The sequence below is a fragment of the Hemiscyllium ocellatum genome, chromosome 16 (genome assembly GCF_020745735.1).
Source record: "Hemiscyllium ocellatum isolate sHemOce1 chromosome 16, sHemOce1.pat.X.cur, whole genome shotgun sequence".
Taxonomy (NCBI): Eukaryota; Metazoa; Chordata; class Chondrichthyes; order Orectolobiformes; family Hemiscylliidae; genus Hemiscyllium; species Hemiscyllium ocellatum.
This window is the reverse complement of record NC_083416.1, coordinates 59,059,685-59,082,132: the sequence shown is the minus strand read 5'-3', so window position 1 is coordinate 59,082,132 and position 22,448 is coordinate 59,059,685. Positions and strand designations below refer to the sequence as shown.

At 40.3% G+C, this 22,448-nt stretch overlaps 1 protein-coding gene across 3 annotated transcripts in view; it reads left to right on the top strand.

Moving 5' to 3' along the window:
• atp10b (ATPase phospholipid transporting 10B) overlaps positions 1-15,300 on the top strand; it is a 253,403-nt gene extending 238,103 nt beyond the window's left edge. For 2 of the 3 annotated variants that reach the window (XM_060836863.1, XM_060836864.1), the window contains exons 16-23: positions 1,762-2,065; positions 3,923-3,999; positions 4,706-4,831; positions 5,953-6,153; positions 10,075-10,155; positions 10,935-11,039; positions 12,970-13,157; positions 14,253-15,300. In XM_060836863.1, coding sequence (XP_060692846.1) covers positions 1,762-2,065; positions 3,923-3,999; positions 4,706-4,831; positions 5,953-6,153; positions 10,075-10,155; positions 10,935-11,039; positions 12,970-13,157; positions 14,253-14,526 — 1,356 coding nt within the window. In that variant the 3' untranslated portion in view covers positions 14,527-15,300. Of the gene's footprint in view, positions 1-1,761; positions 2,066-3,922; positions 4,000-4,705; positions 4,832-5,952; positions 6,154-10,074; positions 10,156-10,934; positions 11,040-12,969; positions 13,158-14,252 lie in introns of those variants that run through there. The other variant, XM_060836865.1, reaches the window with a different exon arrangement.
• The last annotated feature ends 7,148 nt before the right edge of the window (positions 15,301-22,448 follow it).

The following is a 22,448-nucleotide window of genomic DNA, read 5'->3' as shown; positions in this document are numbered from 1 at the left end:
CTGAAAGAGGATCACTGGACCCAAAACGTTAACTCTATTTCTCTCCATGGACACGGCCAGAGATTTACCAGCAATTTCTGTATTAGCTTCTGATTTCCAGCATCCACAGTTCGTTCGCCCTTTTATAAAACATACATTCAATGCAATATTTATTTCTTACTTCATCTAGCATAACTTCAACTTTAACTCACTTCATTTAACTTAACTTAACCTTAGCTTTGACTAATTCACATTTAACCCTATCCTTAACTTTAACTCCATAAGTTGGGCTTCAAACAAATACTACCCCAGTTTAAGTGAAATGGTCAACTTTGTTCTCAATATTGATCTTACCTCATGATTCTTTGTCTTCTCTGAAGATCATTTCAGGACATGTACTTCTCACATGTTGGTCTTGAAGGTTTCTCCTGAGAATCTTTTGTTCTATTGTCTTTTATTACAAAAAAATGTGTCCTCGCAGAAATACCTTTGGCACTCCGCCAATTAATTGACCAAAACCTTGATCATGGTGTTCTATCTACGCTAATGGACTATTAATGATTAAAAAACTTCCTAAATGTTAAATAGTCACATTCCATATTCTATACAAGGTGATAGGTTCCAGTCTGTCTAGCTGACTGCAATGACACATGGTTTATTTGGAAATTGCAGGTCATAGCTTACAAAACAGGTCACACCATGTCACAACATGTCCTGGCTGTAGTTTTAATCAAGGGCAGAGTTTAAACTAGCTTGACCCAAATTCACAGCATGCTTTACTATAGCTCTTAACCATTTCTGCTGCTGGCCACCTGACCACAGAATAAAAAAACAAAACATGCTTGTCTGTGTTAGTTTCTGCTGGAATCATCTGGGATGTTTTGAGTAAATTCACTGCCATCAATCCATCTTGCTGCTATTATAAAGCAACTGATACCAGGTGGAAAAAGATGCCCATTTGCAATCTTCAGCAGAAGATGGTTCAATCTTGCTGAACAATAAATAGATTTGCTAGATATTATTTAGTTGCTAGGTACATTATACCTGAAACACATATATTCTGACATAGATTATGAGGATTATTGTTGGTGGAGGAGAGATCTTTCCTTTTGGGGATGCCATTTTCTGCAACCATGTTGTGTAAATCTGAAGGAAACCACAGGACAAGTGTGTGTGTCAGGTGATGGGGAACAGATGTCTTCAGATGTGTTGGTACTATCCTGGTAAAATAGACAAAAGGAGCTGTGTATGCAAACAGTTACCATGTGGTGAATAGGGTATGCATAATTTAATCACTTGGGTTAGCACCTTCCTTAGAGTGCAATTTGAAGCGATATTTGCTTAGCTGTCCACATTAGTGTGAAGTGTGGTGATGCCTTGAAATCAAATGAAAGAAAGGAAAAGAAACTGACCTAATCAGTTTGATGGATGTCTTGTAGCTATGGTCTGCCATCACGAGGTTGAAAGGATATACACTGACGCCATAGTAGCGTATATGTCACCTGCGGGTTTTATATCTAGGGCACCCAGGACTTTGTCTCTCCAAACTTCAGTTTGTCCCAGGAGTGTTTGTAGATTTATCTGTGAAAATGAAAGCTTAACCAAGCTTGGTTATATCATCCCTATTTGTAATGATCTATCAAATATTGTATTGAATACTTAGCAATAGCTTATAGCCCTGTCCTGCAGTGTGTTGGAGATGAACAGGCATTAGCTGCATATCCCTGACAATAGCTCATTCAAATATTCTACTTTTTCATCTGTATGTTCTTTAATTATCAGGAGACCTGTGAATCTTCACTGGATTGCATCTTGGACAAAATGAGAATGTATAAAGAAGTAAATAGCACCACATCCAATGTACCAATGGACTTTGCACCTGTTTCCTCTGTACTCAAACCCAGCTTTGGTCTAGTGATTGATGGAAAGACTTTGAGTGTAATCTTCCATGGAAATCTGCAGAAGAAGTTCCTGGATCTTGTAAAGTGTTGCCAATCTGTGCTGTGTTGTCGTTGCACTCCTCTGCAGAAAAGCATAGTGGTCAAGCTTGTCCGTGCTCACCTAAATGTCATGACATTAGCAATAGGTATGTGTCATTTTATTGTTATTCCTTAAATAAATGGTAAAAATATGCACATTTTTAATTGCTATTTTTGAAATTAATGCTTTCCTTAATGCAATCAGATCTGAATGTTTTATGTCCCCTAACTGTTCCCATCCCTCCCCCTTCTCATTTTGTGAATAAAATTAGCCCCATTGCACACTGGGAATTATGTGAATGCCTGCATTTTATAGTTTTTCACATGTGATCAATCTAAGCAAAACTACCAAACAAACATCCTTTGGGCCAATATAATGGCGTTTTTGGATTCCCAAATAAGATGATTGGTATCAAAATCAAAGTACAATATAAACCATCATTAGCTTTAGCAAGTTTGTGAAATTGCCAATGATTATGTTTTATGCATTTTTACGCTTACAATTCTTTCCTTTTAAATGAAAGTCTTCTAAATAATTAAATTCAGATTTTTTCAAATCTTAAATAAAATCATATAACAAATAAACAGAAATTGCTAGAGAAATTCAGCAGGTCTGGCAGCATCTGTGAGGAGAGAAACAGAAGTAACGTTTCAAGTCTGAATCATTCTTCAAAATCTTTCTGAAACAGGTGCAGTATGGTGGCACAGCAGTTAGCTCTGCTGCCTCACAGCACCAAGGGCCTAGGTTCAATTCCAATAACTGTTTGTGTGGTGTTTGACATTCTGTCTGTGTGTGTGTAGGTTTTCATCAGGCACTCCGGTTTCCTCCCCCAGTTGAAAGGTGTGCAGCTAAGGTGAATTGGCCATTCTAAAAGTAGCTCTGTAGTGTCCAGGATCTGCAGGCTGGGTGGATAAATCATGATATATGTGTTATCACAGAGATTGAGTGGGATGCTCTTCAGAGGGTCAGTGCAGACGCAATGAGTCAAATGGCCTCGATCACTGGGGTGATTCTATGATTTGAAGCAAGAACTCTTCTTTCTCTTCACATATGCTGCCAGACCAGCTGAGTTTCTCTAGAAATTTCTGTTTTAGTATGTTCCAGACCTCCAGCAATCCACAGTTCCTTGTTTTAATAAAATCATGTTGTCAGAGCACTTAGCAATGTATAATACTCAACACTGCAATTAATTGGTTAAAATTCATGAGGTTAAAAACATACAATTTGACTTGAATTAACCATTCCACAACACAATATTAGCAAAAGATATTTCTAACCTGCTATTGAATAAAAATCTACCAACTCAACTTGAGATCCTATTGTAGTTCTGTCAGGAGTACTTTAGTACTTTTCAACTTCCCACACCAGCAATCATCTGGCCTCTGAGTAAGGCTGCCACTTGGTGGTAAATTGAAGATAGTTTTGTGTTTTGGACCAAAATCCTGATGAATCTAGTTAATATGGCTCAAGTGGTGACTAATTAAAACAAGAGTCTATATGTATGCATTTCTCAATGTTTGCAAATGTTAAAGACATTGAAAATTCATCCCAACATAACATACATTTCTCAATGAGAGCATGTGCAAGTGACTTGCTCCTGGCTATCTTTATTACTTTATGCTAATCAATGTGAAAAATGTTTGTAAAATATCTATTTACCTCTTGAATCTAAATACCATTATTAAATTAAAAATCAGAATTAGTTGTGTGGGAAGTCAATCCTAACTCAAGTTTATTCATGTAATTTTGAGAAATTCTGTTCTGTATCACAGTGAACAAGTTTAGTATCTTATTAAATCATGTTACCCAATGAAAGCTGTGCAAAACACAATCTCTGAATTTGTACACCTTTCATTGTTTGCTGTTATTGGAAATACTGAAAATGCAGGGCAAAAGCATATGTAATTATTGATCATTCTGTGCATAACGAATAAACTCTGCAACAATATATTTCACCTTCCAGGTGATGGGGCCAATGATGTCAGCATGATCCAAGCTGCTGATGTGGGTGTTGGACTCTTCGGTCAAGAAGGAATGCAGGTACAGTATTTCCTAAATTCCCTGTGCTAATCAAATCAAAAATGGATACTGCTGAAAAGTTGGTTGGTACAGTGGTTTAGCATAACACCCTTCCAACTCCATAATGGTATGAATTACTCCCCAAATTAGTCTGTACATTCATGCTGAATTGTCCTCCTTTAATAACACTTTGGAATATTTTGCACAGATCTTGATCATTTAATAAGAAGGATTTAGAGACACAAGAGAAGGTGAAACATGATTTATGTAGATGTATGTAGTAATGCAGTTATATCTATGAGGAAAGGGTGAACAGATTATTTCTCTTTTTTTGAGAAGAGATGGCTGAGGGGTGACCAAAATGAGGATTTTAATCTTATTAGAAGTTTTCATAGGGTAGACACAGATAGAATATTTCCACTTGTGAAGAGAAAAACTAGAGAAGATCAATATAGGGTAGGCATCAGGAAATCAAATAAGAAATGTTTAGAATATGAAACTCGTGACCACAATGATGGTGGATGACATGCTTTTTCAGGGCAGTTAGATGTGAGGGAAAAGAGAACAAAAAGCAATGTTGATAGAGTTCAGTGAGGAAGGGCGGGAGTGGAGCATAAACTGGTTTGGACATGGCTGTGTTGAATTGCATATCTCTGCTGCGTATGCTGTGCAGTTCTGCATGGTACCTAACAAACACTGACATTCCACTCGTATTCTGTATTGATAGGCTGTGATGGCCAGTGATTTTTCAATCTCTCACTTCAAACATCTAAAAAAGCTGCTCCTGGTGCATGGTCATTGGTGCTACACTCGATTGTCCAACATGACTATTTATTTCTTTTACAAGAATGTGGTAAGTGAATAAAGTTAACCTTTTTCCATATCCCTCCCAAACATACCAGTCCATTGTCCATCAGAAGCCTTTTGCATTTTGTGCTCACAGTTATTTGGTTATTGATATCATCGACCAAAACATTAAACTTCAGGTCCCATCATGACAGTTCTGGCAGAGTCAACCTCAAACTTTTAAATATATAAGTGTATCAGAAATTCTGTTGCCAGTTTTAAATAAACACAGAGATGATAGAATTTCAAAATTGCCCTCAGACAGCAGAAGTAAAAACATGAAGCCGTTATCACTAAGAAGGCAGTGTAACACTGCACTTTAGTGCTTGTTTATCCAATTGTTTCCATATATTTAAACACACTTTCATAAAATTGTGAAACCAGTTTCATAGCTGTTATGACAACTCGAGGAACTTTTGCATGGCATCATTTCATGTTTCAGCATCATGAAAAAAAACAACTGAGTGCATACTTTGTGGCTGCTGCTTAAATGTTTTCCCATGAAGGCCTCTTTTTAGATTAGATTAGGTTCCCTACAGTGTGGAAACAGGCCCTTCGGCCCAACAAGTCCACACCAACCCACTGAAGAGAAACCGTCCCAGACCCGTTCCCCTCCATTTACCCCTGACTAATGCACCTAACACTACGGGCAATTTAGCATGGTCAGTTCACCGAACCTGATAGACAGCATTGAATTGACATGTGAAGAATTATGGTAAGCCACAATCGAAGACAACTCTGAGACAAATTAGAATGAAAACGCAGTTCAGGGAAAGCTGGAGCAATTAAAACAAACATTATAGTTGTGTTAGCAATAGAAATGGTAGAGTGATGCAAGAAGTGCATTGAAGTTAGATTGAAGTGAAACTATTCAAACAGAGTGATGGGGACTTCACCTTGCATCTAGATCACTATGTAAATTGTTGGAGCCCCTAACGTTGAAGTTCAGTACAATCAAACTGGCAATATCTTTTTCAAGCATCATTATGTGTCACTGAATATTAACATGTTAACTTTTCACTTCCGCAGTTTCCCATAAAATTATATTTTAAAATTCTAGTAGTTTTGTATCACTTTTTCAATAATGTTTATGTTCTGATTTTGTTTCCCATTTCTTCATCCCTTCAGGCCTATGTGAATCTCTTATTCTGGTACCAGTTTTTCTGTGGATTTACTGGGACAACAATGATTGACTATTGGTTGATGATTTTTTTCAATCTTTTCTTCACTTCCCTGCCTCCATTACTGTGTGGAATACTGGACAAAGATATTTCTGCAGGACTGCTTTTGGAATTCCCTGAGCTGTATAAAAGTGGTCAGCAGTCTGCGGTAAAGTTAACACTTATAGTATGATTGCCTACTATATGTAAAAATCATAAGTAAAGTCTGTGCTAAAATTCATTTAAGTGTATTGAGTCCTGAATGTTATTTGATAGTTTTTCACTTGTAAAAATTAATTTACCAAATGAATTACACATCTTATTGTCATATGCATTGTTTCTCAAAAAGAAAGTCTAGAACTATTTTGGACTCAAGATCAAAACCAAAGCTTAACAATGTACCTTTAAGATGTTCTGGAGAAGGAAGCCAAAATTTTGCATGCTGTGAAAATAGTTATTAAAAGATTCTGAATCAATTTTAAACCTGGTCTTACTTTGTGTGGGTGAGTCGTAGGGTGAATTAGGATCTCTCAAATGCTCCAGAAATTATATCTGGGTTATTTTTCAGAGGAGCATTGGGTTGCGTGAATCATTTCATTGTGCATTATTTTTCTAAGATACTGTATTACAGTGCAATCAAATAATGTTGAGGGAAAGTAAAGGTGTTAGAGGATATCAATGTGTAAAAAGAACATTTCTGGGTAATCCAAATTTCTGGCTGTAACAACTGTTCCTTTATTGAGATATTTTAGGTGTTGGAGGTGATTTCCTCAAATTCTAGGAGCAGCGATTGCTGTTTTATATGCTGTTGCATTGTTCTGGAACTTTGGGAAAAAAAGTCAAAACAACAGCAGTATTAAAAGGGAGAAGTACAGACAAAGGAAGCACATGGTGAGGTCAGTGCAGGACAGAGAGAGAGAGAAACTGACACAGCAGTGAATCTGCACAGTCACTGCCTTTGCTATTTGAATTCATGTATCGCTGGACATCGGAGTGTATCTGGGAAAACTAACAAACAGGGAAATTCACAACTAATCTTGGAGGAACTGTTTGGATGAAGTTCATAGCATAAAAACAGATAAGTGTTTGTTTTTAAATGGGACCTACAGAAATCTGCAGTAGTGAGTAGAGTGGGTTCTTTCTTGATTATATGTTTTTTGAGATATGTCTCTTGATTAAACTTAAAATATAAGCCATAACTATTAATTTAATTTGGGGCATTGTTTTGGAGAGGAATAAAACGGTATTATTTTCTGGGTCTGTAGATTGTGAAGGTGCAAAAATGGCCTTTAGTAGAGTGATATGCGCTTCTTGTCAGATGTGGGAGTTTAAATAGAGTTTAAGGGTTGCTGTGGATTATATTGGCAATAAATGCTGTTGGTTGTGAATCTTATCAGATTGCATGGATCAGTTAGACAGACAGTTAGAAGCCTAGAGCTCTGTGAGAATCTAGAGAGGTGATTGCTGGGCCTCTTGCTGAGATATTTGTATCATCGATAGTCATATGTGAGGTGTCGGAAGAGTGGAGGTCGGCTAACGTGGTGCCACTCTTTAAGAAGGGGAGTAAGGACAAGCCCGGGAACTATAGACCAGTGAGCCTGATGTCGGTGGTGGCAAGTTATTGATGGGAATCCTGAGGGACAGAATGTGCATGTATTTGGAAAGGCAAGGACTGATTAGGGATAGTCAACATGGCTTTGTGCTGGGAAATCATTGTCACAAACTTGATTGAGTTTTTTAAAGAAGTAACAAAGAGGATTGATGAGGGCAGAGTGGTAGATGTGATCTATATGGACTTCAGTAAGGCGTTCGACAAGGTTCCCCATGGGAGACTGGTTAGCAAGGTTAGATCTCATGGAATACAGGGAGAACTAGCCGTTTGGATACAGAACTGGCTCAAATGTAGAAGGCAGAGGGTGTTGGTAGAGAGTTGTTTTTCAGACTGGAGGCCAGTGACCAGTGGAGTGCCACAAGGATCGGTGCTGGGTCCTCTACGTTTTGTCATTTAAACAAATGATTTGGATGCAAGCATAAGAGATACAGTTAGTAAGTTTGCAGATGACACCAAAATTGTAGTAGACAGTGAAAAAGCTTACTCAGATTACAACAGGATCTTGATCAGATGGAGAAAGTGAGGACAGCAGATGCTGGAGATCAGAGCTGAAAATGTGTTGATGGAAAAGCGCAGCAGGTCAGGCAGCATCCAAGGATCAGGAGAATCGACGTTTCGGGCATGAGCCCTTCTTCAGGAATGAGGAAAGTGTGCCAAGCAGGTTAAGGTAAAAGGTAGGGAGGAGGGACTTGGGGGAGGGGCGTTGGAAATGTGATAGGTGGAAGGAGGTTAAGGTGAGGGTGATAGGCCGGAGTGGGGGTGGGGGCGGAGAGGTCAGGAAGAAGATTGCAGGTTAGGAAGGTGGTGCTGAGTTCGAGGGTTGGGACTAAGACAAGGTGGGGAGAGGGGAAATGAGGAAACTGGAGAAATTTGAGTTCAATTTTTGTTGGAATATCGTGTGCAATTCTGGTTTCCATTCTATCAGAAAGATGCTGTGAAACTTGAAAGGGTTCAGGAAAGATTTACAAGGATGTTGCAAGGGGTTGGAGGATTTGAGCTATGGGGAGAGGCTGAACAGGCTGAGGATTTTTTCACTGGAGCGTCGGAGGCTGTGGGGTGACCTTATAGAGGTTTACAAAATTATGAGGGACATGGACAGGATAAATAGACAAAGTCATTTCCCTGGGGTAGGGGAGTCCAGAACTAGAGGGCATAGGTTTAGGGTGACATGGGAAAGATATAAAAGGGACCTCAGGGGCAACTTTTTCACACAGACAGTGAATGGAATGGGCTGCCAGAGGAAGTGGTGGAGGCTGGTACAATTGCAACATTTAAAAGGCATTTGGATGGGTATAGGAATAGGAAGGGTTTGGAGGGATATGGACAGGATGCTGGCAGGTGGGTCTAGATTGGGTTGAGATATCTGGTTGGCAAAGACGGGTTGGACCAAAAGGTCTATTTCCATGCTGTACATCTCTATGACTCCATTTAATTGTTAATGATTAATGAGCAACATGTGATACTTATAAAAACAAAATTGTAGAAACATTTACTATCCATTATGATCCTCAACAAGTCTGCCAAACTGATATTATAATCTCATTGGGAACCAGTAATACTTTTGTCTAAAATAGACAAAGTCTAAAATACAATGCACTTATTAAGAGAATAGAGCCATAAGAATTCATAGTTTTGAATGAAATAAATTTTACTACATTACATTATAAAAATAGAACCATTTACTAAATACATGTGTATAAAACAATCCAAAATCCAGAATCAACATGAGGTAAGTACAGATTAACAGCACCAAACACCACACAAAACACATCAAATGGCAATTACAGTCAAGACAATCCCATTGATTTCTTAGCAATTCAGAAAAACATTAGTGGTGATTATTAAAACACTATCATTTTCATGACAAACATCTCAATTCTTTACTTTTGATGATCAGTCCTTTATAACCCCTCAAAGCTGCTTCAACCCAGACTGTTTCAAAAATACTTATTGATTCTGGTAAATCAATCCCTACTTATGAGACTAAGTCCCTCAATATTCTCTAAACTGCTTCCAATATTTATTAAAGGCACAATCTCAGCTTCTTTCACTGATGGCTAGCCACACCAAGCTGGCACTGCCTCTCAGTTTTTCCAAACTCCAGTCTTTCAAGATACACCAAGCAACAGCTGGTCAGAGCTTTCTTTAAGCCCCAACTTGAGCTGTGTTGAATGACTCTTAAAACATCAGTCTGCCTGCAGCTTCTCAGAGCTAACAGCGGTACATTGCTGTATGAAGCCACCTTCTTTGGCTGCCCCTTTTTCCCACTGACTGGCTGGCCCTTGATCGGATCTGGTTACCTTATCAAAGTATTCTAGTGTCCTGCCTTGTTTCTAGACAGGATCAAATGTAACAGTTATTGCAATACACTGTCCCCTGACTGTTACAATCTGCAGCTGACCACTTTTCCAAAACTGCTAACTTCAAAACACACAGAAAAACAAAGTTAATTTCATCTCAAACCCATCTTCTTTCCAGGTCTCCAATCTCTGTATTTTTGGGATCAACATGATGGATGCCTTTTATCAGAGTCTCGTCTGCTTCTTCATTCCATACTTTGTAAGTATTTGAGCCAACCTACTCATTGCTAACTTTGATCAGATTTACATTTTATCTTCTCCATAAACTTTTTTAAACATTAATTGCATTTTGGTACAACTAACAGTAGGAATTAATCAATTAATAGCAGGACCCTTGGGTAGTATTGACGAGCAGAAGGACCTAGGGGTGTAGGTGCATAATTGCTTTAAGTTTGTGTCACATAAAAACACACTTGCCTTTATCAGTCCTTTGAGTTTAGGAGTTGGGAAGTCATATTGAGTTTGTATCGGCCATTGATGAGGCCTCTTCTGGAATACTGTGTCCAGTTCTGGTCACACAGTTATAGGGAGGATATTATTAAGCTGGACAGGATTTAGAAGAGATTTATCAGGGAGTTGCCAGGTAGGGAAGATTTGAGTTATCAAGAAAGACTGGATAGGGTTAAATTATAGTTGTCATTTCCACATGACAAGGAGCTTTAAGACTGGGGAGCACATTTTTAAGGTGAGAAGAGAGAGATTTAAAAAAAGACCTGAGGGAAAAATATTTTACGTTGAGTGTGGTTTACTTGTGGTATGAACTTCCTGAGACATGTTGGATATGGGTTCAATTACAATATTTAAAAGACATTTGGATAAGTACATGAATAGGAGAGGTTTATTGGATTAGGGCAGGAGCAGGCAGGTGGAATTAGTTTAGTTTGTTCCGCATTATTATGTTCCACATGGACTGATTGGAATGAAGGGTCAATTTTCAGACTGTATGACTCAATAACTGTATTAATCTTTTCTTTTAAGACTTATCGTGATTCAAATATTGATGTCTTTACATTTGGAATACCCATGAATACTCTGTCCATCTTTACAATCCTAGCACATCTGGCAATTGAAACCAAAACATGGGTAAGTACAGATTTCAGAAATACGTACTATATCGTCCTTCAACTAGTGGAAAAATGCATTGAGTATTTTCCAGTAAATCTCCTTGCTATGATAGAAGCAAACATTGTCTGTCATACTAGCACAGGATATGAATATGAAATTAGTTTTACCGTCAGGATGTCTAAACAGATTTTAGTTCCAGGCTTTAGTTTTGAGAAATAATTATAATTAATGAAGATAATCACTGTTCGTTCTGCAAATGTAGAATGCAACAGAAACTGAGTAATAATTAATAGCTTTTAAAGTTATTAAGCCTTAATATTTTCTGTGGAAGGAGGTTATCTGATGATGTGCTGGGTCATGTTTGGGAGAGACTATAAGAGTGAAGAGGATAATGAAGTTGATAATTGAGGTATTGACGTTTGGACTTTTTATTTTTAAGAACTTAGCTGCATCTGATGATCACCATCCATATTAAACTAAAATTGAATTACGGAAGAATCAAAAAGTAATTATTAAGGACTTTTGAGTTTGATTTTAAATCTGTAGATTGTATGAGAGAGAAAGTAACCATTCCAATTTTTACATTGATCAAGTGAAGCCTTTTGTTAATCAATGTGGATGCTGGTTTCAGCCACCGTAACCTGAACCAAAACACCATGAAGTTATCAAGATGGGATCAAACAATATTCCAACTGCCTCATATTGTTTTCCATTGATTTCACCCAATTGGACCCTGGCAGCTTTCTGTCTGTCCCTATGTAGGAACGTTGCATTCCAAACCTAAGGAAGGAGAAATAAAGGAGCAGAATGTATAAATACAGGTTATGTAAAGAGTGAAATATTTACTTTAACGGTTTTGTTCAATATATATTGTCCAAAGACTGTGAAAATGCAAAAATAATTTAAAGTGAATAGAGTAAATGTAAATTCTGAAAAATTAACAAAAAGGCAAAATTATTTTTATTTTCTATTGAACCACTGTACCTTGTTGATCACTAAATAAGTACAGTGGAGTGATTATCTTCATGAGAGGAAACAGAGCACCAAATGTGCATTGCATCTGTCTAGGTCAGGTATGTAAGTTATTTTTCTCCTGTTCTAACGATTTAGCAGGCTGACCAGTGGCTAGGTCATGTACCCACAGACTGGAAGAGGAACACCTCATCTTCAACCTCAGGAGCTGACAACCACATGGATTGAACATTGAATTCACCAGTTTCCAAATCTCCCCTCCCTCAACACATCCCAAATCTAAGCCTTTGACTCAGATGCGCCCTCATAACCTGATTTGTCTGTCCATCTTCCTTCCCATCTATCCACCTCAGACTTCCCATTGACCTATCACCATCACCTCCAACCTTCATCCACCTATCGCTGTCCCAACTACCTTTCCCCTAGAAACCCCCCTCCCTCTCCCCCCCCCCCGCCCCCCGCCATTTATCTCTCAGCCCTCTTCCCCCTCCCCAGTCTTGAAGAAGGGTTATACCTGAAATGTCGACTCTTTTGCTCCTTGGATGCTGTCTGACCTGCTGTGTTTTTTCCAATGCCACGCTGTATCAACCACATATATAAATACAATGCATGTTAGGCCACTATGATCAAGTCTGCTAGCTTCCATTGGAATTTCATCCATTTATGTTGGAGGGATTTGAACAATTGAAAAAGAATAATTGTACAGATAATTTTGGGTTATTGTGGAAAAGTTGTGGACCATTGATTGATATGGGATCAGGGATCATAACATTATTAGCTCTATCCTCCTTTGGACAACTTTAGAAATTCTGAGACAAAATAAGAGCACAGAAATTCAGTGAAATAAGCCTCAATGTAATTTTTCTGTCGTTTTCGATTGATGATTCAGGCTTTTACCAGAGATAAGGTCAGGAAAATCTATGTCTGTATCCTTTAGACTATTTTACATCTTACATTTTTAACCATTTTCCGACAGACTTGGCTGCATTGGAGTTCAATAATTGGGAGTATCGCATTCTACTTTTTGGTCACTCTTGTATACTGTGCCAAATGTGTGATCTGCAACCCTCCATCTAATCCCTACTGGATAATGCAACGTCAGATGACCGATCCACTCTTTTACCTCATCTGTCTCATCACACCGGTTCTAGCCCTGCTACCAAGGTAATCTATTTAGGAATTCATGATGGGGACATTGTTAGCGGATGAATAACCAACAGAGGAATGTTCAAAATCTGATAGGAAGTTTCTAACTTAGCTACTTTACATCTCCAACAATGCACGGCGACAGTGCTTTGTAACTCTGAATGCCATGGAACATTTTTTTTTAAAAAACAGATTCCCTTCTGGGAAACTGGCCTAAATAACCAGCCATGAAATTCTCCATAAAAGTGAATCCAGCTAATTGTTTTGCATCTGAGTAGATTGTGACATGTTGAAGGTTGATGAGGTGTGGGTTTGGAGGATTCATGGTTAGGGGTGAGAATGTTGTTGGGTGTAATTTTAGCAAAGTCAGAGATTATGTGGGGAGATGCAAGATTTTGCCTTAATGGCGGGATTGTAGATTGAAGATGTGAAGAATCAGGTAGAGCCGGAAGTTGTGGGGAATTCAGAAGCGATATGAACTTCAGCAATCACAGTAGGGGCCAGTATTTACAGGGACACAGAGATATGTTGGACGGCTGTCATAGAGAGATGGCAGAACTGGGCAATGTTTATTGACAGCTTTGTTGGGCCTGAAATTTCACTTTGACCCACAATGAGATGGCACTTGCTTAATGAACCCAATGTAATATATTATTTTACATGCATTTTACCTGTTGAGATTCTCAAGGCATGGGGAGTTTAGTTGGCACAAGTTTGCAGAAGAAATGCTACATAACTAGAAACACACAGACACCTGACTGACAATTTCCAGTGAGTGGGTCAGTTTCCCCATTAATACCCAGACCCTTTTGAAAGCAGGCTGGGTTCCTGTTTCAGATTTTTAATCTTTTTTAACTTCCCACTTGATCCAAACTCACCCATTTTGGTGATTAAAATTACCCCATATATATCCAGATCTGCTGGGCTTTATCACATTTGTCACGGAATTATATGTTTAATGCTTTTATAAAAAGGAACTTTTTTTGACAGTGAAAAAAATTGCTAGTGTAAGCTTCATGAATTTATAGCGGTTGGATTAAACTTGGATGACATGTTAGTAGCTCTCCTCTTAAACGTAAGAAACAATTTTAATGTGTGTCTTTATATTGTCAGGTATTTATTTCGTAGCCTTCAAGGGACATTGTTTACGTCTTGCATTTTCAAAGCTCGTCAACTGGACAAATTGGACTGGGAACAATGCATTCGAACCATTAAACAGTGGAAAGGCCTTTACACCTCAGAAAATGATACTTCGTCTTCAACAGGTTCTGCAGATCAATCACCAATTGAAAATATCAACCACCCTTTTCCAACGTCAAGTAATTATGATCCTCAGTTTATTTCTTCCAGTCCAGGGGAGAGCGAAAATGCAGAATTCTACCAATAGCATGTGAAGATCAGGTGTCATAGGAGAAAGATAACGAAATGGAAATGATGTGGATTCTAATGAAGCTACGCATTCACAAATACCTTTGGAAAGAAGAGAAACTCTTTCTCCTCCCTCTCAGTCAGTGTTGTATAGGGAATAAAAACAGCTACAAACCTTTAAAGAACATTTTGCCTTTTTAGAAGAACTGTCATTGTGTCAAATGAACAAAACATTCAGCCCACATGCAAAGTTTCGAAAGACCTAATCTGCGAGTCTGAGTTTTCTCTATCTTTTCATGTAAAGAAGATAACATGAACTGAATTGATCAACCAAATGTGCCATTAATATTTGTTTGTCTTTATGACAGTCAACTGGTTCTTAACTGTGCAAATTTAAATTATTTTGTTTAACACTCTGCCCAAAGTAATTAAGTGCAAGTTCATTGATTTCATAAGAACTTAAATAAGCAGGATCATTGAAATGCACATGACTGTGGATAATAAAATCTGAAACAAGAACAAAAAGTGTTGGAAATACTGAGCAGGTTGATAGTACCTATTGCATGGGGAGCAGAGTCAATGCTTCATGTTCTGGTTCTGAGGTAAAGTCACACTCAAGAAATGTGAACTCAGTGAGGGAAATATTATCATGGACTGAGTGACATGCTTTATTGAAAGATTTGTGACCAAATCATGGTAAGGGTCCAGTAAAGTCAGCCTCTATGGTGGAAGCAAAATGTGATGCCATTTAAGCTTTTCACAAGCAGGGTGGTGAGATTCTCACAAGATAGTATTGAGTTAATAAATTAAAGGGGATTATTGCGTGTTAATGTCTCAACTTGTCTCATTAATATTCTGCTTCCTATTTTGCCAAGTGTGCCAAACAAACTTGATATCAAATATTCTCAACATGGAAATTCAATATCGGCACCTGACAACTTCAGCTCCTTGCTTGCTCCAAAGAGTCACCATTTTGGACATGGAGCATGAACAACTCAGTACATGCCTCATGGGCATCACTCAAACAAATCCCATATCTATAGACTTTGGCATCAGTTATGTGCCAGCATCTAAGAACTCTCATGTCACATCTCCAATCTGCATACAGGACACTGCCTGCACTCAGGGATACGCACACAGCTCATGAACTGAACCAGACTGAAAGTCTGGGCTTTGCACTTGCTGTCATAGTGTGCACTCCCCACTGCGAGACTGCCTGAATGCTCACAGCATCTCTGCTTTGTATTGCCTTGCTGGCCTGCCTTTGTGTACTTTGCCACTTTAGCCAGAGCTCCGAGGCTCATAAGACTTCTGTCTTTTCTTTCAGCTTAGTGCAGACACAAAGCCAGGAAGCTTGTCACGATCATCAGCAAGCTTCAGTTAAGTCCGGGAGGATAGCCTTCTCTTGGGGCCCCCAGGACAGGAAACATAGTTCATGGCTCACAGCAAAGAAGTATTCCGGTGAGGATGAATTATTCTAGGAGGTGATAAGCTATCCATGGTTAACCAAGGATGTTACGTTCATAACATGTAGGAGCAGATGTGGCCCATCAAGTCTGCTCCGCCATTCGATCATGGCTGATATGCTCCTCAACCCCATTTTCCTGCCTTCTCTCCATAACCCTTCAACCCATTATCAATTCAAAATCTGTCTGACTCCTCCTTAAATTTGCTCACTGTCTCAGCATCTACTGCGCTTTGAGGTAGTAAATTCCACAGATTCACAACCCTTTGGGAGAAGTAATTTCTCCTCAACTCTGTTTTAAATTTGCGACCTCTTATCCTAAGACTATGACCTCTCATCCTAGCATGCCCCACAAGAGGAAACATCCGCTCCAGACTATGTTATCCACACCTTTTATCATCTTGAATCCTCAATTTGATCTTCCCTCATTCTTCTAAATTCCAGAGAGTATAGGCCTAAACTGGTCAACCTCTCTTCGTACGACAAACCCCTCATCCCTGGGATCAATCTAGTGAAACAGGAAGAATAATTGAAAGAAAAATCATAGAGTTTGGCAAACATTAGTGGTAAGCTAAAGGATTCAGAGAGTTTTAAAAAACAACAAAAAATGAGCTAAAACATAGATAAACTTTGAACGTAAAACTTACAAGTAATATCAAAAGGAATAAAAATGAGTTTATATAATACATGGAAAGGAAGAAAGATGTAAAAGTGAGCATTGCTGCTTAGCGAATAGTACTGGGGAAATAATAATGGGGAATAAGGAAATGGCAGAGGAGATGAATAAATATTTTGCATCTGCCTTCACAGATTTCTCCAGTTTCCTCATTTCCCCTCCCCTACTTTGTCTCAGTCGATTCCCTTGAACTCAGCACCGCCCTCCTAACCTGCAATCTTCTTCCTGACCTCTCCGCCCCCACCCCACTCCGGCCTATCACCCTCACCTTGACCTCCTTCCACCTATCGCATCTCCATCGCCCCTCCCCCAAGTCCCTCCTCCCTACCTCTTATCTTAGCCTGCCTGGCACCCTCTCCTCATTCCTGATGAAGGGCTCTGGCCCGAAACGTCGAATTTCCTGTTCCTTGGATGCTGCCTGACCTGCTATGCTTTGACCAGTAACACATTTTCAGCTGTGATCTCCAGCATCTGCAGACCTCACTTTTTACTTGCAGATGGATATAGACAGGTTAAGTGAGTAACCAGAAACTTGGCAGATTGAATTTAATAGGAATAGGAGTAGGCCATTCAACCCCTTGAGCCTGTTCCACCATTTAATGAAACCATGGATGATCTGTGGTCTAACTCCATATACTTGCCTTTGGCCCAAGTTCCTTAGTAAGTTTGTGGAACAAAAATTTATCTATCTCAGATTTAAAATTAAAATTGATCTAGCATCTGCTGCCATTTGTGGAAGAGAGATCCAAACATCTACTGATCTTTGTGTGTAGAATTGCTTCTGAACATCTCTCCTGAAAAGTCAGGCCTTAATTTTTGGACTATGCACACCTCCACCCAAATTCTAGAAATAGTTTATCTTCATCTAGCCTGTGTTTTCCTGTTAATATCTTGACGACTTCAAGCAGATCATTTTATGACCTTCTAAATTCAAGAGAAAATAAGCTTAATTTGTATGATCACTCCACATAACTTAACCCTTGAAGTCCAGCGATCATTCTTGTAAACCTACATAGTACTTTCTTGAAAGCTGATATATCCAATATCCAAGACTTCCTAAAATTTGGTGCCCAGATCTGTTCACAGTACTCCAAGTGGGGTCTAACCAGGGTTTTGCATAACTGCAGCATCATTGCTGTATCCTTATACTCCCATCCCCAGACAAACATTCTGTTGGGTTTCTTGATTATTTTCTGCACCATTTTAACGTGTGGGAAACTCTGAGATCATGCATTTTGACAGGAAGAATAGAGGGACTGCATGTCATTTAAATGGAGAAAGCATGCAGAAAACTGCAAAACAGGGGAATTTGAGAGTCCTCTTCAATGGACCACAAAAAAACTAGCATCCGAGATCAACACGTTATAGGGAAGCCAAGTAGAATTTTGGGAATGTTTTCAAATGAAATACAATACGAAAGTGCCAGGTTTTGCCAAACCTCTACAAAGCACTAGTCAGACCTTGAGCAGATTTAGGGCCCTCATATATGAAAAAATATCTTGCCATTGAGGCAATCCAGAGAATTTCACGAGGCTGGTAAAACAAGAGCCATTTTTTTTTCTCTATGTGCTGAAAGGTTATCACACATAACTGAGTGGCTTTTTATTCACACAACCAAATTGACCATGGTACTTTTCAACTGTAATCCACCACTAAATCACCCATATCTTCCCATGAATTAAATTGTGCGTGATGCCTGACAAGGGCAAAACAGATCATCAAGAGCCTCATGTTTCTTTTCTTAACATTCAGAAGTACTGTTACGCACAATTTTTTTTGCCCATCTTCAAATCACCTTTGTGTTTTTTTTCATCTATTAACCACCACCAATAAATTACTTGTGTTTTCTAATTAATTAGTTTACATGCAGAGCCCATTAAGAACAATGCAGATCATCAAAGGTGAGAGAGGGCTAAATCAAAATTGAATCAGTAGGGGTCAAGAACCTTGTACATTTGTCTTTTTCTTTTATATCCAGAAGTGATCTCACACACAGCTAAACAATACATTTCCCCCATCACCAAATCACACGTAGTACTTTTTTTTTCATTACCACCAGTAGATTACTCAAACTTTCCAATTAATGAACCTGTGGACAAGGTGTGTTAAGGGCAATGCAAACCATCAAAGATGAGGGGGAGTGGGTTGGGGTTAAATCAAACTAGAGTTGGAACAGTGTCACGAATGTTGTCCATTCTCTGATTAACTGCTGAAGCTGTAGCTGTTAATGTTATGTATTCCCTGCCCCACTCATTAACATTGCTGTGTTAGTGTGATGATGCTGGTCCTTTAACAAGATTATGTTGTCATAGAGTCATAGAGACATACAGCACAGAAACAGACCCTTCGATCCAACACACCCATGCCACCCAGATATCCTAACCTAATCTAGTTCCATTTGCCAGCACTTGGTCCATATACTCAAAAACCTTCCCATTCATATACCATCCAGATGTCCATTAAATGTTATAATTGAACGAGCCTCCACCACTTCCTCTGGCAGCTCATTCCATACACGCACCACCCTCTGCGTGAAAACATTGCCCCTAAGGTCCCTTTTAAATGTTTCCCCTCTCACCCTAAACCTATGGCCTTAGTTCTGGACTCCCCCAACCCAGAGAAAACACCTTGTCTATTCCTGATGAAGGGCTTTTGCCCGAAATGTCAAATTTCCTGCTCCTCGGATGCTGCCTGACCTGCTGTGATTTTCCTAGCATTACTCTAATCTTGACTCTGATTTCCAGCATCTGCAATCCTCACTTCCACCTAGTTGATTTTAACCTTACTGCAAATCCTCTTGCAAGGATGCCTACCTTGAAGAAGTTCTCCTCTCTCTACAAAGATCTCAGTGAGTCTCTTTCTCACTGCAACCCCCAAGTCATCTCCTCTGCCCTGAAGCTCTTCAACCATGTCCTGAAACAGACTCGCTACCACAGCCACATTGTTTCCTCAGTACTTGCCTCTGCAACCAACTGATCCCACATGGACTTCAGATTACATTCAAACCAGCACGTTGGATCCGAACAGGACAATCAGTACAGACTACAAATTCAAAACCACCAGCAACGGTTCTCCTTCAGGATCCTCCACTCCACACTCACAGCCATGCACCACCACCTAACCTCTCTACAGTCAGCTATGCCCCAACTAAGGGCCACACTCTCTCAGAACTGCAAAGGACCCTTTCTGTACAATATCCTAAGAAGAATTCATGCTCTCAACAAACAGTATTTCTACACCATCTCAAACATCAAAAACTGTAAGTAGAGCAAACTTTAATATAGACACCTCCATAACCTGCACTCCTCAAAAATTCCAGAAGGTTCCCCCGGCTTTCGGAACTGCTCGGCAGCCACTTCCGCCCCTAATGATTTCAAGTGCACCACGCGTGACATCACTTCTGCCCCTCACGTCATCACTGACATCACGTGTTCTGCGACTTCTGCGTCCTCTTCTGCTGTCGTCGCCACCACTTCCACCCCCCCAAACACCTGCATACTGCTGACATGCCCCCTCCACATGGATACCACTGTCACCATCCCCCTCCTCAGAACCCTGAGTGGAACATCACCCCTGCTAATGACTCCACCCCCATTCCACTACCACCACGCCCATTCCAGTTACAGGCTCCGCCCCCACTCCCATCTCTACACATATACCAGGTCCTAGATCCTAGCCCTGCCAAGTTTTCACTATCCCCCCAGACCTCCCCCTCACTGAGGATGCACAATCAGTCCTCAGCAAAGGCCTTACCTTCACATCCCTTCATCCACACATCAATGAATTCCATACGCCGAACAGTGACTTTGAACGCTTCTTCCACCGCTTCCGCCTCCAAGCTTACTTTTACAATCAGGACTCCCACCTGCCGAGGACCCCTTCACCCGCCTCCAACACGCCCTATCCACCTGGACACTCCATGCTAGTCTATTACCTGCCCTCAATCTCTTCATTTCCAACTGCCGCCGAGACATTATCTGCCTCAACCTGTCTACCCCCTCACCCACTCCAACCTCTCACCCTCACAACGTGCAGCCCTTCACTCCCACTGCTCCAATTCCAACCTCACCATCAAACCAACAGACAAGGGGGGTGCAGTCATAGTTTGGCACACTGACCTCTACACCGCTGAAGCCAGGCGCCAACACAAAGACACATCCTCCTATCACCCTCTTGACCATGACCTCACCTCCCCCCCCATCACTAAACCATCATCTTCAGACCATTTACAATCTCATCACCTCAGGAGAACTCTCACCCACAGCTTTCAACCTCATAGTTCGGGGACGAAGCACCGCCCGATTCTACCTCCTTCCTAAGATCTACAAGCCTGGCCACCCCGGTTGACCCATTGTCTCAGCCCACTCCTGCCCCACTGAACTGATCTCCACCTACTTCAAGACTGTACTATCCCCTTAGTCCAGGAACTCCCCACATACATTTGAGACACCACCCATGCCCTCCACCTCCTCTAAGATGTCCGTTTCCCTGGCCCCAACACCTCATCTTCACAATGGACATTCAATCCCTCTACACCTCCATCTGCCATGACCAGGGCCACCAAGCCCTCCATTTCTTCCTCTCCCAACGTCCCCAACAGTACCCTTCCACTGACACTCTTATTCGTTTGGCTGAACTGGTCCTCACCTTTAACAATTTCTCCTTCGAATCTTTCCACTTCCTCCAGACAAAAGTGGTAGTTATTGGCACCTGCATAGGCCTCAGCTATGCCTGTCTCTTCGTTGGCTAGGTAGAAGAGTCTATCTTCTGTAGTTACACTGGCATCAGTACCCACCTCTTCCTCCACTACATTGAAGAGGTGCATCAGCGCCAATCGTGCTCCCGCGAGGAGGTTGAGCAGTTCATCAACTTAACCACACATTCCACCCCGACCTTAAATTCACCTGGACTATCTTTGACACCTCCCTTCCCTTCCTGGACCCCTTCCTGATGAAGGGCTTTTGCCCGAAATGTCGATTTTCCTGCTCCTCAGATGCTGCCTGACCTGCTGTGATTTTCCAGCACCACTCTAATCCTGACCTTGTGTTTTTACCCTATCCATGCCTCATGATTTTATAAACCATTAAGGTCACCCCTAGCTCCAGGGAAAGCAGCCTCAACCTATTCAGCCTCTCCTTATAGCTCAAATCCTCCAACCCAATCTTTTCTGAACCCTTTCAAGTTTCACAACATCCTTCCTATAGGAGGGAAACCAGAACTGCATACAATTGTCTTTGGTTTCTTTTTCAGGGGGTCGTAAAAGACACAGATTCCAAAAAGTCTGGGCTTGGATGGTTCTAGGGCCAAGTTGATTATAGCTAACAGATACTTCCTCAAGCAAAAGGTTTTCTGGTTTGATTTGGTTTTTGGCTATCTGTGTATTCACTGAAAGCAGTCAGGCAGTTGAAAAGCTGTTGGACCCAAAGAAGCTGGTCCATGCTGACCCACTCTCTCTCTGGCATTTCTCCTGTAAGACTCTATGTTGATTTTACCTTTTTGTGCCAAGGGGTGTTTATGGGGATTCTTGCAATTATTTGGAACAGCATCAATAAGTTGGGATGATCTGCCAAGTTTTCGGATAGGTTAAATTATTCTGTGCTCTGTTCTCTTTTGTTTGCGTTTTATTTGGTAATCTTGCAAATAAATTCTGTTTTATTTAAAACTAAGTGGTTTGACCTGCTACATCCCTCCTGGAATATCAGCGTTGCATCTGATGAAAACAACTAGCAAAGTTAAGGTCTGGGCTACTTTCTTCAAATGTTTTGAGGGGGTCTGGCCTAGTACATAACAGTTAGTCACA